Source organism: Oryctolagus cuniculus, chromosome 4 (assembly GCF_964237555.1).
Source record: "Oryctolagus cuniculus chromosome 4, mOryCun1.1, whole genome shotgun sequence".
NCBI classification, from domain to species: Eukaryota; Metazoa; Chordata; class Mammalia; order Lagomorpha; family Leporidae; genus Oryctolagus; species Oryctolagus cuniculus.
The window spans coordinates 108,109,955-108,124,691 of record NC_091435.1 but is presented as its reverse complement, the minus strand read 5'-3'; the positions used below and the strand labels follow the sequence as shown (position 1 = coordinate 108,124,691).

Sequence of the window (14,737 nt, the reverse complement as noted above, 5' to 3'; positions counted from 1 at the left end):
CTGAGGTCAAGCAAGTGGCGAGGACGATGGCACACTGCACCTGGGCAGCTTTTGGGACCCCACTTGGAGACATTCGGCTCTGTGTAGGTGATGACAGTTTGAGACAGCACATTAAGGATCTGATCCTGAGATGTGGTGAACAGTCCTGCCCAATGTGATGGAGAGGGAGGGAAGGAAGGGGGCGGGGAGGGGGGGGGGAACGAGAACATGTGTGAGGGTAAGTGAGCCATACAAACCAAACCTGAGAACTCAAAGGAGAGGTGAATTTCCCTGCAGATGTAAGGTCAAAATACTGCAGCGACTCCCTAGTTCATCATCTTATGACTGAACACAGTACTGTTGTAAACAATGACCCGAAGTCCCTAAGGAAAAATAAAGCTATGGCCATTCTGGAATGAAGTAAGAAAATGCATAATTTCCATCCATCTTCATTACAAATGATGAAAGCTTTGGTTCTTTTTTTTTTTAAATTTTTTTAAGATTTATTTATTTGAAAAGCAGAGTTACAGAGAGGCAGAGGCAGAGAGAGAGGTCTTTCATCTGTTAGTTCACTCTCCAAATGTCTACAATGGCCAGAGCTGCGCTGTTCCAAAGCCAGGAGCTAGGAGCTTCTTCCAGGTCTCCCATGCGGGCGCAAGGAACAGCTAGGACTCGAACCGGTGCCCATATGGGATGCTGTTACTGCAGGTGGCAGCTTCACCCACTATGCCACGCACTGGGCCCCAACTTGGTTCTTAAAGTTAACCTTGTGGATGGTAAGCCTTTTACACTCACTGATTTATCTTCTAATTCTATTCAAAAAGTGTGTAATAGTCTGCTCTCATCAGGTAGGTGTGCTCATTCCCCAGATCTCCTCCAGGCAGTTGAGTTGAGCCATCTGTTTTGAGTTGAGCACATGGGTGGGTTTGTCTGAGTTACCATCTAAAACAGAGGTGGCTCACTTTTGGGTGAGCTGTCACCATCATGTGATAACTGTGCATGGCAGACCTTTCCCAGGTCTGAGGGCCCTACTTAATCTGCCCTTTAATCTGTTAGTGTGATTTTCCCAGTTTACAGCCTTTTGACTTTGCATTTATTATTGGCAGCCTGACTCCTCCCCCTTCATCACTGAGGAATAACCAAAAAGATGACGACTATGCGGTCTTCATGTTTTGCAGCTCTGTTTTTCATTCTTTTATAATTCTCCTCCTTGCTTGTTGTCCTGTCCTTTCTGTGGTTTGTGGCACTAAGTTGTTTCTAGTCCATGATAATTTTAAGGGACAGTTTGGCAGGCAGCTGTCTTGTTAAGTAGCTGGGCATCTCCTTGCCTAGACGTAAATTATTCCTTTTTCAATAACATCGCTTGCATTCCAGGCAGATGAAAGTATGTGCAGGAAGCATAGAAATGAGAATTTAGACATTGTTGGCTGCACGCAGCGTCCCGTGTAGCTGCATCTGGTACCTGGCATTCCAGTCAGGATAAAGTCTGGTTTACCTCTGTTGAAACTTACAGTTTACAAAACAGGCCTCGGGGGTTAGCAAGCTGATAGCCTATGGAGGTTTGACAATTTTGGTTATGGATAAGTGTGATTCTTGGTTCACAGTGGCCTTTATTCATGTTCTCCATTCACTTTTCTCCCTGATTCACAGTGTGATCCCTGGGTGACTGAGTTGTGGCATCAGAATGTCTGATGTTCCCAAGTCCCCACTGTGTGCTTTGTAAGGAGCAGCTGTGTGTGCCCTTACTGTGTCTACACCACCTCTGCTCTCCTCCCAGTAATGTGCAGTAACCGCTGAACATTGTAGGAGATGGATAATCCATCATCCAGTGGGAACAGAAAGGTTCAGGCATCTCACCTGAGGTCATCTATAAAGCCAATACAGTGATCTCCTTGTGCCCATGCCTTGGTTTCCTTAGGGGCAAATCTCATTAAACGAGATGGTGTTGCAGTTCTGGGTCAGTTCCCATACTGTCCCATCCCAAGGCGTTTGTGGACCTGGGCCTTGGGGTCCGAGCAGGGAATTTAAGCCCTAGCTTAGACTTGACACCTGAAGAGTGCTACTTAGCAGGCAGAAGTGCTGTGCCTGCTTGATAGCAAGTTCCAGCAGGAAGCTTTCCTGAATGGGAGTTGTCTGTGCTAGACATAGTGTTGGTGTTGAGGCATTCTTTGGTGTTAGGAACAGGGGACCTGAAATACAGAATTTTGTACCACTGGATCACGACCATCTCTTTCTCCTAGACCCTTCCCTCCCCAGACAAGAAATAATGACAAATAGAAACAAATATCACTGCCAGTTGGGTTTGCAGCTCAAACCCCAGTGTTAACATCTTAGCTCCTCCATGTGGCGCATCAGCAGCTTTCAGTCTGAAGCAGATCCTGACTGAGGGCCCCGTCCCCTCCCTCCCCCAGGCCCTTGGACCTGTGTCATTATCTGCTATACTCTAGCCTAGCAGCGTGCTCTGTGGAAGCTGAAAGGACCTAGGGGTAGGCCATGAAGCTGATTTATTCCTTCCACCTTGTTGGGTGACAGAAGAGAGGGCAGGTCCTGTCCTCATGATTGTCTGAGATGACCGGATCTGTGCCACCTGGAGAGGGCTTTGGTGCTCAGAGCGCAGCACGGTGGGGAGGGGTGGGGGAGAGGGAGGGCCATCACCAAGCTCGGCACTACATCTGCTAGCGAGGACCTGGAGCCCCTCCTGCGTCGGGGAGGAAAAGGCAGCAGAGAGGACATTGCGCTACTTTCCTCTAGATGCTCATGCTCAGACCTGCCTGGGAATTACTGTCCTGTTTGGCCCACCCACCTGCAGTTTTAAAGAAATAGTAAATTAAACACTTAAGAGAGAGGACCATCTAATATCAATTTGAGGAAAAGTAGCCATTCTTCCCTTGTGCACTAGAAATAAACTCGAGGGGCAGGTGCTGAGCCTCACAGCTAAGGTGGCCAGGTCCTGAGTACCTGGTTCCATGCCTGCTGCAGCTCTGATTCCAGCTCCTGCTGAGGCACATCATGGGAGGCAGTCGTGATGGCTCAGGTAATTGGGTTCCTGCCACCCATGTGGGAGACCTGGCTCCCCGCTCCCTGCTCATTCCCAGCTTCTGTTCCCCACTCAGCTCCTGCTGGGGAGTGAACTAGAAGGTGGGAGCATGAAGTCGCTTGCTCTCAAGACTTTCCTTTTGAAGAAAGTTGGTAGAGAAGTAGAATTTAAATATGAGTTTATTTAAAAAAATTAAAATGGACAGAAGTGCTTCTCTATCATTTAGTCTACTGAGAATCAAAGTTCTATCACGAGTGTCAGTGGTATTATCTTGGTTTTATTATTTTTTATAAAGAAGCTATTTCTTAGATTAGGATAAACTATTGTGCTTTGGGCTTTGTCTTTTATTTGCTTAGGAACTGAGTAATTGCCTCATAAAACAGCATGATGGTACTATTAACACTGAATTATAAGACCTGTTATTATAGAATGTACTTCCTTGTTTGGTGTTTAAATAATTAGTTTCTCCAAATGAGGTTATAATGAGCAGTGTAAAATTTTACCTGTTTAAGATAAAAAGGTTTATAACCTCCTGGGTGTCTTTTATGCATCATGTGCTATGTTGGGGGGGTATTTCTTTCGAGTGGTATTGAGGAGTACATACAATGTAAGGAATGGAGGCATTTAAGAAGAAGTAATTTGCTTTTAGCATACCTGTCTGAGCCTGATTTGAGGACGTCATTAAAGAGTTTGCCCAGTGTTTTGTCTGGTTTGGGTGTGGAATATGAAAGTACTCATTGACCACATATCTTTGAATTGGAATATTTGGGGGACTTTATTATGGGGATAAGAACTGTGAACTGTATGGCGGTTTGTTTCTGAAATTATTTGAAATTCTGTGTGTGTATCTGTGTTTATTATTCTTTGTCCACATAGCTGAGCTTTTTTGAAACCTATAAATTTTAGGCATAATTGAATCTGTAAATACTTCTTCAGCAAGTTACAGTCCTAATTACAAATTTATTGTTATTTTATGCCTAGAGTATTAAAATCTAGATGTTGGTGGCAAGTGCCATTATGGACCAAAAGTAGGCTTTGTGTCATTCTGAATATGTGTATGAATTTCATTTATTCATTAAAAACAAGGGAGCTTGCCATTAGCCCATCTCTGCCCAGGGTGCTGAGGTATGGCTGAGATCCAGGCAAGTAGGAGATGTGCACCAGTGGTAAAGATGTCAGTCAATATGGAAACAGTTAATTCAAGTCATGGAAATGATGGGAGAGAGATAATTAGAAAATGAGTAATTACCAGGTTAATGGCAAAGTCAGAAATTGCAGTGTAGGTAGTTAACCTCTGTTACTTGCTTGGATTCACTGCTTGTGGACAGTATTTTGATCCTAATGAAAGGGGAAGACTGTTCTTATGATGAATGATTATATGTCATTCTTTTTGGACTTCTGTGTTGGTAATTACCCTAAAGATAATGATACTGCCAGTTTTTGTTTTGGCATTTTTACCTGCTCAAAGAGTGATCTTTGTTTTATCTCAGAAAGGTCCTTGGGTTAGGGTTGTAACTGTCATTCATATGTGTTTTTTTTTTTTTTAATTAATTAATGTATTTGAAAGGCAGATTTACAGAGAGGGAGAGATAGAGAGATCTTCTATCACTTGGTTCACTACCCAAATGGCCGAAACGGAGCCAGGGAGCCAGGAACTTCTTCCAGATTTCCCATGAGGGTGCAGGGACCCAAGGACTTGGGCCATCTTCTGCTGCTTTCCCAGGTGCATTAGCAGGGAGCTGGAATGAAAGTGGAGCAGCCAGGACTCAAACCAGCGCCCATATGGGATACCAGCACGGTGGCTGCAGCTTACCTCGCTACGCCACAGCAGTGGCTCCCATTCCTGTTTTTATTTTTATTTATTTTTTATTTATTTTTATTTTTTGACAGGCAGAGTGGACAGTGAGAGAGAGAGACAGAGAGAAAGGTCTTCCTTTGCTGTTGGTTCACCCTCCAATGGGCGCTGCAGCCGGCGCGCTGCGGCTGGCGCACCGCGCTGATCCGATGGCAGGAGCCAGGTGCTTCTCCTGGTCTCCCATGGGGTGCAGGGCCCAAGGACCTGGGCCATCCTCCACTGCCTTCCCGGGCCACAGCAGAGAGCTGGCCTGGAAGAGGGGCAACTGGGACAGAATCCGGCGCCCCGACCGGGACTAGAACCCCGTGTGCTGACGCCGCAAGGCAGAGGATTAGCCTCTTGAGCCACGGCGCCGGCCCCATTCATATATTTTTAAAGCCTGTGATTAAATGGCGAAACTATGGCCTGAAAGGTTGTGTTCCCATAACTGCCTGGAGATGCCTGGCTTTGGTCTCCTACTTCAGTTGGCTTCCTGCACTGTACCCTTCCCCCTGCCCAAGGCCTGATACCCTAGATCTTGTATCTAAAATGCCTGGGGACCAGAAGTGTTTCAGATTTTTGGATTTTTTCTTTTATTCTGTAATAGTTGCCCATCCAAAAAGATATTTTGGGGCATGGGACTCAAGTCTAAATAGAAAATTCATTTATGTTTCATACATACCTTAAACTCCTAGCTTGAGGCTAATTTTATGCAGTATTTATAGCAATGTGTCTGCCTTTTGACTGCAGCTGGTCACATGAGAGCAGGTATGGCATTTGCCACTTGTGGTGTCACGTTTGTTCTCTGCAAGTTGCCGACTGTGGAGCATTTGGGTTTTGGGTTTTTGGATTAGGGATGCTCAAGCATCACTTTTGGTGATTAGAATCATTTGAATATCAGCAGACCTCATGTGGGGCACTTAGGTTGCTGAGGACAGGTGGTTTTTGTGGTCTTGAGTTCTAAAAAACACAATGGTTTTCTTGCAGGAAGCCGGTCGAGGGAAATTCTCCATGAATGTATGTCACAATGATGATGACCGACCAGATCCCTCTGGAGCTGCCACCCTTGCTGAACGGAGAGGTAGCCATGATGCCTCACCTGGTGAACGGAGATGCAGCTCAGCAGGTGGGTGCAGCAAGAGAAGTCACGTGAAATCAGATTGTCAGAGTGGGAAACATCCCACTAACTGAGTTGGGGGTCAAAGGTCTGTGGTTTTTTATCTTAGTATTTTTAGAGGTAAGTGTTTTGCCATAGAATTACAGTATGATATTTAAAAATATCAGAAATTGTGGTTTGAGAACACATGTGACCTCATCCAGTGAGTGTTCTTGAAACATCAGAAAATGTGATTTTTTTTTTTGCAGTGAGTCCTTTTGAGACTATGTAAGTCTTTGGAATAAAATGACTATTTATTCTTGTTGTATATTGTGCTTAACTGGTTTGCTGGGTTGGCTGGAGCAGTGTGCTCATAAGGGCAGGCTTTGATTTCACGCCGGAGTGACCTGGACAAGATGCACAGGTCAGTGTGAACCCAGCCTGGCTCCTGGAACAGTCCTTCCAATGCGTAGCTCATAAAATCAGGGTGCTTACTTTCTATAAACTCCTTTGTCAGTGGATACTTATCATTACAGAATGGAAAAGTTATTTTTGAGTTCAGTCATGTAACACTTAGGGAAAAACATTTAAACACCAAGAAAAACTTTTTAAAATTATTAGAGACTGAATTATTTATTCTTTCTGATAACATTTTTTAATTAACAAAAACTGGGCTTGCTCAGTCTTGTAACTAAATAGATGTTTTTGTCTTTGTGTATTCCTTTAGAGGTATAAAGTAGAATTGGGAATAATTTCTTGAAAAATATTTGCCAAAATCTGTAAATGCATCAAGTAAGTTAATCAGTCATTTCTCTGTCAGTATGTGCTCCCCACTTCAGTGTTGTATCACAGCACGTCAGCATTCTTTATCTGTCATGTACATTAATGTTTTGTGTATACCTCTGTTGGCTCTTACCTTGCTGTTTAATAATTTACATTACTTTTTCCTGACTCAGACTATGAACCTTGTGAGAATAGAAGACAGCTAACATGTGCTCAAGAACTATCATTTATCCCTTCTTATCACTGATGCAAGTTCTCCCGTTATCATTCCTTTGTCTCTTTTTGTGCTGAATCATACTGTGTTCTGTGTTTTTTTTTTTTTTAATTAAGACTTATTTATTTGAAAGACAGAGTGGCAGAGAGAGAAGTATCGTCCATTCTTTGGTTCATTACACAAGTGGCTGCAATAGCCAGGGCTGGGCCAGGCAGGAGCCAGAAGCCAGGAACTCCATCCTGGTCCCCCACCTGGGTGCAGGGGCCCAAGTACTTGAACCATTTTCTACTGCCCTCCCAGGCGCATCAGCAGGGAGTTGGACTGGAAGCAGTGCAACTGAGAGTTGAACTGGCACTCTGATGTGGGATGCCAGTGGCGGCTTAACCCGCTGTTCCACAACACCTGTCTTTTAAACTCATAGACAATTGTACCTGTCCCCACCAAAGAAACTCATGCCCCCTCACTTGCTTCCTCATCTCCCTCCAGCGGCCACCCCTGTCCCTTCTCCTCCATGGCAGTTCTTCTCTCAGCACAGCCCAACCTTACTGCCCCTCCTTCCTTACCTGCTGTTCCTTTATGACCCCACAGTCTTCGCTTGTGTCTAGTGCGCTCCTTCTTCAGTCTGCCAACATGTTGTCCAGCAGGTGTGTTCTCAGGAGTGTCTGCTGGAGTGTCCTTCCCACCAACGCTACAGGAGCTCATCAGCTTCCCGCCAGGCGGGGCCTCTCTGCCTTGGCTTCTGTCCCCTCGGCAAGCAGCTTCCTCACAGCAGCTTGCGTGTTCTTTTTAAAACGCCAACCGTGTTATGCCAGGGCCCCGTGTCAAGCCGCTCTGTTCCACATGCGTAGAAGCTGATGGCCGTGAGAGTCGTCAGGTTCACGGTTGGCCCTGGCCTCCCTCCTCTTCCTGTGCGTGCTCCTCTGCATGCTGTGTGCCAGCATTTGTGGGCGTGGCTCAGAGTGCTGTGAATGGTTTTTAGGAGGCAGTGCTTGGTCTCCCTTTCGCTAATAAAAAGATGGAAAACCAACGTGTCCAGCTCGACTAGGTGTGGAGAGCAGCCTGGATCCCCATGTGCAGGCATCTAGTTTTTACTCACACATGCAGCCAGGGGACCTGAGGCTACCGTCTCACATTGCTGCTTCATGATTTCTGTCTTGTTGATAGGATTCAATTTGACTAGCGCCACCTTTTGAGTTATAGAGCTTATGGTTGCAGCATTTTCCAGTTTTCCCCTCAGAAGTGAACTCCTTTGCCCCTAGAAAAGAAGGTTCCATCGAAGGCCAAGTGGCATCTCCCTCCTTTGTATCTGACCTCAACTCCAAGCAGAAGTTGCTTCACAGCTTTGGTTTTCATTTCATTTGGGAGTCTGGAAGGCTAAGGAAGGGGAAATCTGGTTTATAGGCAGGCAAATAAGAAGCTTTCTTGGATGGAGATACACTTAAACCTTGCGGGAAGGAAACATTTGCCTTGTATTATTAGTGTTTTATGATTTTATTTATTTGGGAGGTAGAGTTAAAGAGAGAGGGGGAGACAGAGAGAAAGGTCTTCCATCTGCTGGTTCACTCCCCAAATGGCCTCAGTGACTGGGGCTGGGCCAGGCAAAAGCCAGGAGCCCAAAGCTCCATATGGGATGCTGGTGCTGCGGGCAGAGGCTTAACTTACTATGCCAGAGGGCCGGCCCCACCTTTTTTTGTTATTAAATATTTGAGAGGTAGAGTGATGGGGATGAGGTACAGGGAGAGAGAAAGAGAAAGAGATCTTCCATTTGCTGGTTCACTACTCAAATGACTGCAACAGTTAGGGCTGCATCAGGCCAAAGCCAGAAGCCTGGAACACCATCTTGGTCTCCCATGTGGGTGGCAGGGACCCAAGCACCTGGGCCATCTTCCACTGCTTTTTCCGGGCACATTAGCAGGGAGCTAGATCAGAAGTGGAGCAGCTGGGACTCAAACTAGTGCTTCAGTATGAGATGCCAGTGTTTCAGGCAGTGTATTAACCCTCTGCGACACACTGTGGGTCCCACTTTGCTCTTTAATTAGTAAACATGTTTGTGTTAGAAGCATTGACACTTACAGGCTGTATGGGCCAAGTTATTGATTGGCATTAAACTTTAAATTTCTCTTAATGGGGCAAAATTGCTAAGTGGCCAAAGCACATTTGAAATATCCTTCCGGAAGGCCCATAGCGCATATTGTCTTGCCTTGATGTTGCCTCCGCCGTGTGCTGTCTCCGCCCAGCCAGGTGGCCTGTGTGCCTGCATCTTCCTTCCTCTTTGTGCTCCCAGTGTCCCTGGTACCTGTCCTGCTCCTTCCTTCACCTTTCCTTTGGGCCCTAACATTTAATATTGGCATAGTGAGTGTACCAGGGTCCTGGAGCCTGTGTGTGGAAGCAAAGCACAAGAAGACGCCAGATCAAGAAGGCAAGCAAATCCCAAAGGGTAGAGCTTTGCTGGAGAAGCAGGGAGAGGGGAGGTGTAGAGGATCACTCAAGTGAACGTGGAGCAAAGCGCAACCCCAGTCCGGATCCTGGAGTGTGGGACTGTGTGAATTTTGAGTGCTTGCTAAATGCACCTGTTGGTGTTCGTGGCTTGCTCTTAAGAGCCTGCACTGTGTGGTGCGGGGTGGGTTCATGTCACGGGACCAGGACCCAGGACATACCTGAGAGACAGACATCTGTTAGCACGAATGCTTTCTGAGGCTTTCACTGTGCTCCTCCGAGGCAGCATGTTTTTCACCTGAAGTGCAGCCCTTTGGAGGTAGAGGACTGCGAGAGTGGATGGTGCAGGCACTGGATGACAAACGCTGGGCTGCACCTCCGCCTTCCCACTAATAAGAGAGCTGCCTGCCGGCCCTGCCTCTTAAGTGTCCGTGTGTGGTGTGCACAGCGAGGCTTACCTTGTGTGTGTTCACAGTGTTCCCAGGACTCTGTGGCTGTGCAGAGGGACATCTGAAACCTTTCTTCATATGCGAGAGAGCCACCGTAGTTGGGAGATAGCTCTTCAGTTCCCACAGCCTGCTTGCTCCTGAGTTCTGACATGTAGATATCTGGATTTAATTAGGACTAGTTCTTGGCAGGATTCTCCACCATACTCTGGCTTTCTAAATAAGAGACGCTGTTAATTTTCATTATTTGAGGTCATGTTAGATTTGAAACCTTGGTTTGTCATTTTAGATAGTGGGAAAAGAAGAGTAAAATGGCTGATTTTTTTTTCTTAACAAAGAATTCATCCTCATTATGAATGAAGCTTTTTAAAAAAGAACTTACCAATTAAAAAATGAATAGCAACAACAGTGAAAAAAACTAAAATGTGAACAGACACAGTTTACTTTTTCAGTGCCTTTTTTTAAACTTTTATTTAATAAATAAAAATTTCCAAAGTATAGCTTTTGGATTACAGTGGTTTTTCCCCCCATAACTTCCCTCCCACCCACCCACAGCCCTCCCATCTCCTGCTGCCTCTCCCATTCCATTCACATCAAGATTCATTTTCAATTATCTTTATATACAGAAGATCGATTTAGTATATATTAAGTAAAGATTTCAACAGTTTGTACCCACACAGAACATAAAGTGTAAAGTACTGAGTACTAGTTATAGCATTAATTTACATTGTGTAGCACATTAAGGACAGAGATCCTGCATGGGGAGTAAGTGCACAGTGACTCCTGTTGTTGACTTATGGTGTCAATAATCACCCTAGCCTCTTGTCATGAGTTGCCAAGGCTATGGAAGCCTTTTGGGTTCGCCAACTCTGATCTTATTTAGACAAGGTCATAGTCAAAGTGGAAGTTCTCTCCTCCCTTCAGAGAAAGGTACCTCCTTCTTTGATGGCCCGTTCTTTCCACTGGGATCTCACTCGCAGAGATCTTTCATGTAGGTGTTGTTGTTTTTTTTTTTTTTTTTGCCAGAGTTTCTTGGCTTTCCATGCCTAAAATACTCTCATGGGCTCTTCAGCCAGATCCAAATGCCTTAAGGGCTGATTCTGAGACCAGAGTGCTGTTTAGGAAATCTGCCATTCTGAGAGGCTGCTGTGTATCCCACTTCCCATGTTGGATCATTCTCTCCTTTTTTAATTCTTTCAGTTAGTATTCGCAGACACTAGTCTTTTATTTATGTGATCTCTTTGACTCTTAATCCTTTCATTATGATCAATTATGAACTGAAACTGATCACTTTGACTATTGAGATGGCATTGGTACATGCCACCTTGATGGGATTGAATTGGAATCCCCTCACACGTTTCTAACTCAACCATTTGGGGAAAGTCCAATTGAGCATGTCCCAAACTGTACATCTCTTCCCTCTCTTATTCCTACTCTTATATTTAACAGGAATCACTTTTCAGTTAAATTTAAACACCTAAGAATAATTGTGTGTTAAAGAGTTCAACCAATAGTATTAAGTTGAACAAAAAAAATACTAAAAGGGATAAAGTATTAAGTTGTTCAACAACACTCAGGACAAGACCTGATCAAGTCACTGTTTCTCATAGTGTCCATTTCACTTCAACAGGCTTCCTTTTTGGTGTTCGGTTAGTTGTCAACAATCAGGGAGAACATATGATATTTGTCCCTTTGGGACTGGCTTATTTCACTCAGCATGATGTTTTCCAGACTCCTCCATTTTGTTCCAAATGACCGATTCCATTGTTTTTTACTGCTGTCAATACCTTTTTTGAGATACAGTCCATATACTGCCGTACAGTTCAGCTGTTTAAATATCCAGTAGTATACTCCAATAATTACACACCTTCACTTTAGTTAATTTTAGAATCTTTTTATCACCCCATAAAGAAATCCTGTAGTAGTCACTCCTATTCCCTATTCCCCAACTTCTAGGTCATTGCTTATCTACCTTCTGTCTCTGTAAGTGTTGTCGGTTTTAGATATTTCCTATAGAGGAAACCATTCAATACTTGATCTTTTGTCTCTAACATCTATGTCTCAGCATATTTTCTAGGTTCATTCACATGTTGTAGCGTATCTCAGCCCTTCTTTCCTTTTTTATTGACAAATTATACGCCATTGTATGGCTATACTACATTTTATTAATCGATTCATGATCTACTGAGTTGCTTTCACTTTTTCCTGTGATGAATGATGCAGTTTTGACCAATTGTGTGCAAAATTTTCTGTGGACCTAATGTTTTCATTTCTTTTGGGTAGGTAGGAGGTTTTTTTTGTTTTTCTCTAATTGAATAACTTTATCTTGAACTATTGTTTTCTCCACGAATTATTGCTGCTTTTTTCACTAGTAATTTTTCTACTTGGCATAATTAAATGCCAGCATAGCCAAATAAAGCTTGCTTCCCTTAATATCCTAATTATATACTATTCTTGATTTATAAAAATCAAGAACTGACTTGAGTTTTTAATGTGTAGCTATATAAATTATGGTGAATACATTTCTGTAATCAGAAAATTGGTGCCCATGCTGACATTTTCATAACCCACTGATATGGTAAACTATCTGTTATAATCTTTTAGCACATCTCAGAGATTTAAAGATGTGGTAACTAGGTTTTGAATGCAAAAGAATAAACAGCTTATTTTCTGGCTTTTAAAATTGGTTTAATATTTGAATAATCTCTGAAGAAGGATTACAACAGCCATCATTTAAGAACAGAAGTGTTGACTTAGGATGGTAGTTTACTGATTTGCTCATTTAATCTACGTCAGTTAGAACCTACAGAAAGGTAGTGTATATGTTCTTTTTTTTTTTTTTTTTTTTTTTTTGGATAGGGTGAGAGAGAGAGAAAGAGAGAAAGGTCTTCCTTTACCGTTGGTTCACCCCCCAGTGGCTGCTGCGGCTGGCGCGCTGTGGCCGGCGCACCATGCTGATCCGAAGGCAGGAGCCAGGTGCTTCTCCTGGTCTCCTGGTCCTTGGGTGCAGGGCCCAAGCACTTGGGCCATCCTCCACTGCACTCCCGGGCCACAGCAGAGAGCTGGCCTGGAAGAGGGGCAACCGGGACAGAATCCGGCGCCCCGACCGGGACTAGAACTCGGTGTGCCAGCGCTGCAGGCGGAGGATTAGCCTAGTGAGCTGCAGTGCTGGCAGTGTATATTTTCTTAATGACTCTTGATCTGCACGTTGACTGAGCGTCAGTCCCTAGTAGGATGAGACCAGCTGAGAGTCTTTGTTCTGATTAGCCTTTGGCACGTAGAGGGTACGTAGTAAGTGTTTATTTTGTTGTACTGTATTTCTCATCTCTTGCCTTTTGTTTTCTTTCAAGCTTCCAGAATATTATTTGCTGATGAGCATTTTTAGTGCCTCTATCTGAGGAAGTAGATCCCCTCAAACAGAAATTTGTCCTGTAGCTCAAGATAGCTTTCCCTGGAAAGTAGGAGGTGGAAGTTGCCCCACTCCTGTCCAGGTCTGTTGCCTTGCCTTACCCTGGTGATCAGCACTTAGTGAGTTGTTTCACTGCAAGTTGCGTTTTACTAGCTGTTTGTGTCTTCGTTTTGAAAGCCCTTCTTCCCCCTAGGCAGAGAACATGGCCAGAGTTGGCCTGGAGTGGTCTTTTGAGCTCACATTTCTAGACAGTGCTTGAAGCATGCAGACTTTCCATGTTCAGATGGTGCTCTTGGTCATCCTGCCACTGCAGCCAGCGCGCCCCTCCTCCACACCCAGCAACCTCTTCTCTTCTGGTGCTATCTTTTTAATAACTTTTTTCCCCAACGGCTTCCTTCTTGCATTAGTCATTCACATTCTCTTACCACACAGGTTTATTCCTTAAATATACCAATAGCCACTGGTTGGGGGCCCCACGGAGAGTTTTGCATTGTACAACAGACTGTGTTCATGCTTCAGAAATTCCAGGAGAAAGGAAGTTTTGTAACTGGTGTAGTGCAGAAAAACAAACAACTCTTGGGAAGATTACCCAGGAAAATAAAGGATATTCAAATGAAAATGTGACTGCCAGCTATAAATGCAGCTGTTTCTGCAGAATGACATTATATAACAGTTCCTTTTATGATAAAATTCTGTTTATGGGCTGGGGCTTGAACTAGCAAGTAGAATTGCTTGGGCTGGTCAAATGTTGGGCTTGGAAAACCAAGTCTGGAGAAACTCAGATTTGGGTCATGCTGTTCGGCATTAAGATGCATGAGGAATGTACAATGTATACAGATGTTTAAATAAAATCATTGTTGCGGACTGCCATTTACGTTCTTTCTACTACTCAAACTTATAAGGGCCTCTGGTGTTAAGATAGTGTCAGTCTCTCTCCTTTGAGATTTGGGGTGGAAAGGAATGAGGGGGTAGGATTTATGACTGAAGTACAGAATGGCTGAATAATAGATTTGTTCATTTTAATAAGCATTTATCACATGCCCGTCTATGCCAGCAGTGAATGAGGTGCAGTGACACAAAGATGAATAGGCCCTGTTCTTGCCCTAAAGGAATGGATAATTTAGTGGGGACTGAGCGTGGTTTGCACCCCGCCCCCCTAAAGCTGTATTTACACATACGCTAACCCCAGGGGTGATGCTCTGGGTGCGGAATGTAACAGTGCTGTGTGAGCACACAGGAGGGATTGTGGAGTGGGATAGGCCAGCAAGAAAACAGACCAGGCCAGGAAGGTGTCTGTGAGGAGGCTCTGCTTGGGGCAAATGCTCTAACTTAAAGTGCAGTCTAGGACTGTTACTTGGGATTACATATCACATCATCAGTTTGTGTTTTATTAAATGAGAACACCGCATAGGGATTGTATATGCAGTGGACAGCTAATATTAGAGGCGCCCAGGCATACTCTGTCTGCCTAGCCTGTGATCATTTTTCAGTTCAGTGTCCTGA

At 44.3% G+C, this 14,737-nt stretch overlaps 1 protein-coding gene across 7 annotated transcripts in view; it reads left to right on the top strand.

Annotated features, from left to right (window-relative positions):
- Positions 1-14,737, top strand: part of FNDC3B (fibronectin type III domain containing 3B) — a 362,026-nt gene that overhangs the window by 76,725 nt on the left and 270,564 nt on the right. For all 7 annotated transcript variants that reach the window (XM_070072505.1, XM_008266495.4, XM_008266496.4 and 4 more), the window contains one exon: positions 5,838-5,976. In XM_070072505.1, coding sequence (XP_069928606.1) covers positions 5,866-5,976 — 111 coding nt within the window. In that variant the 5' untranslated portion in view covers positions 5,838-5,865. The remainder of the gene's footprint in view (positions 1-5,837; positions 5,977-14,737) is intronic.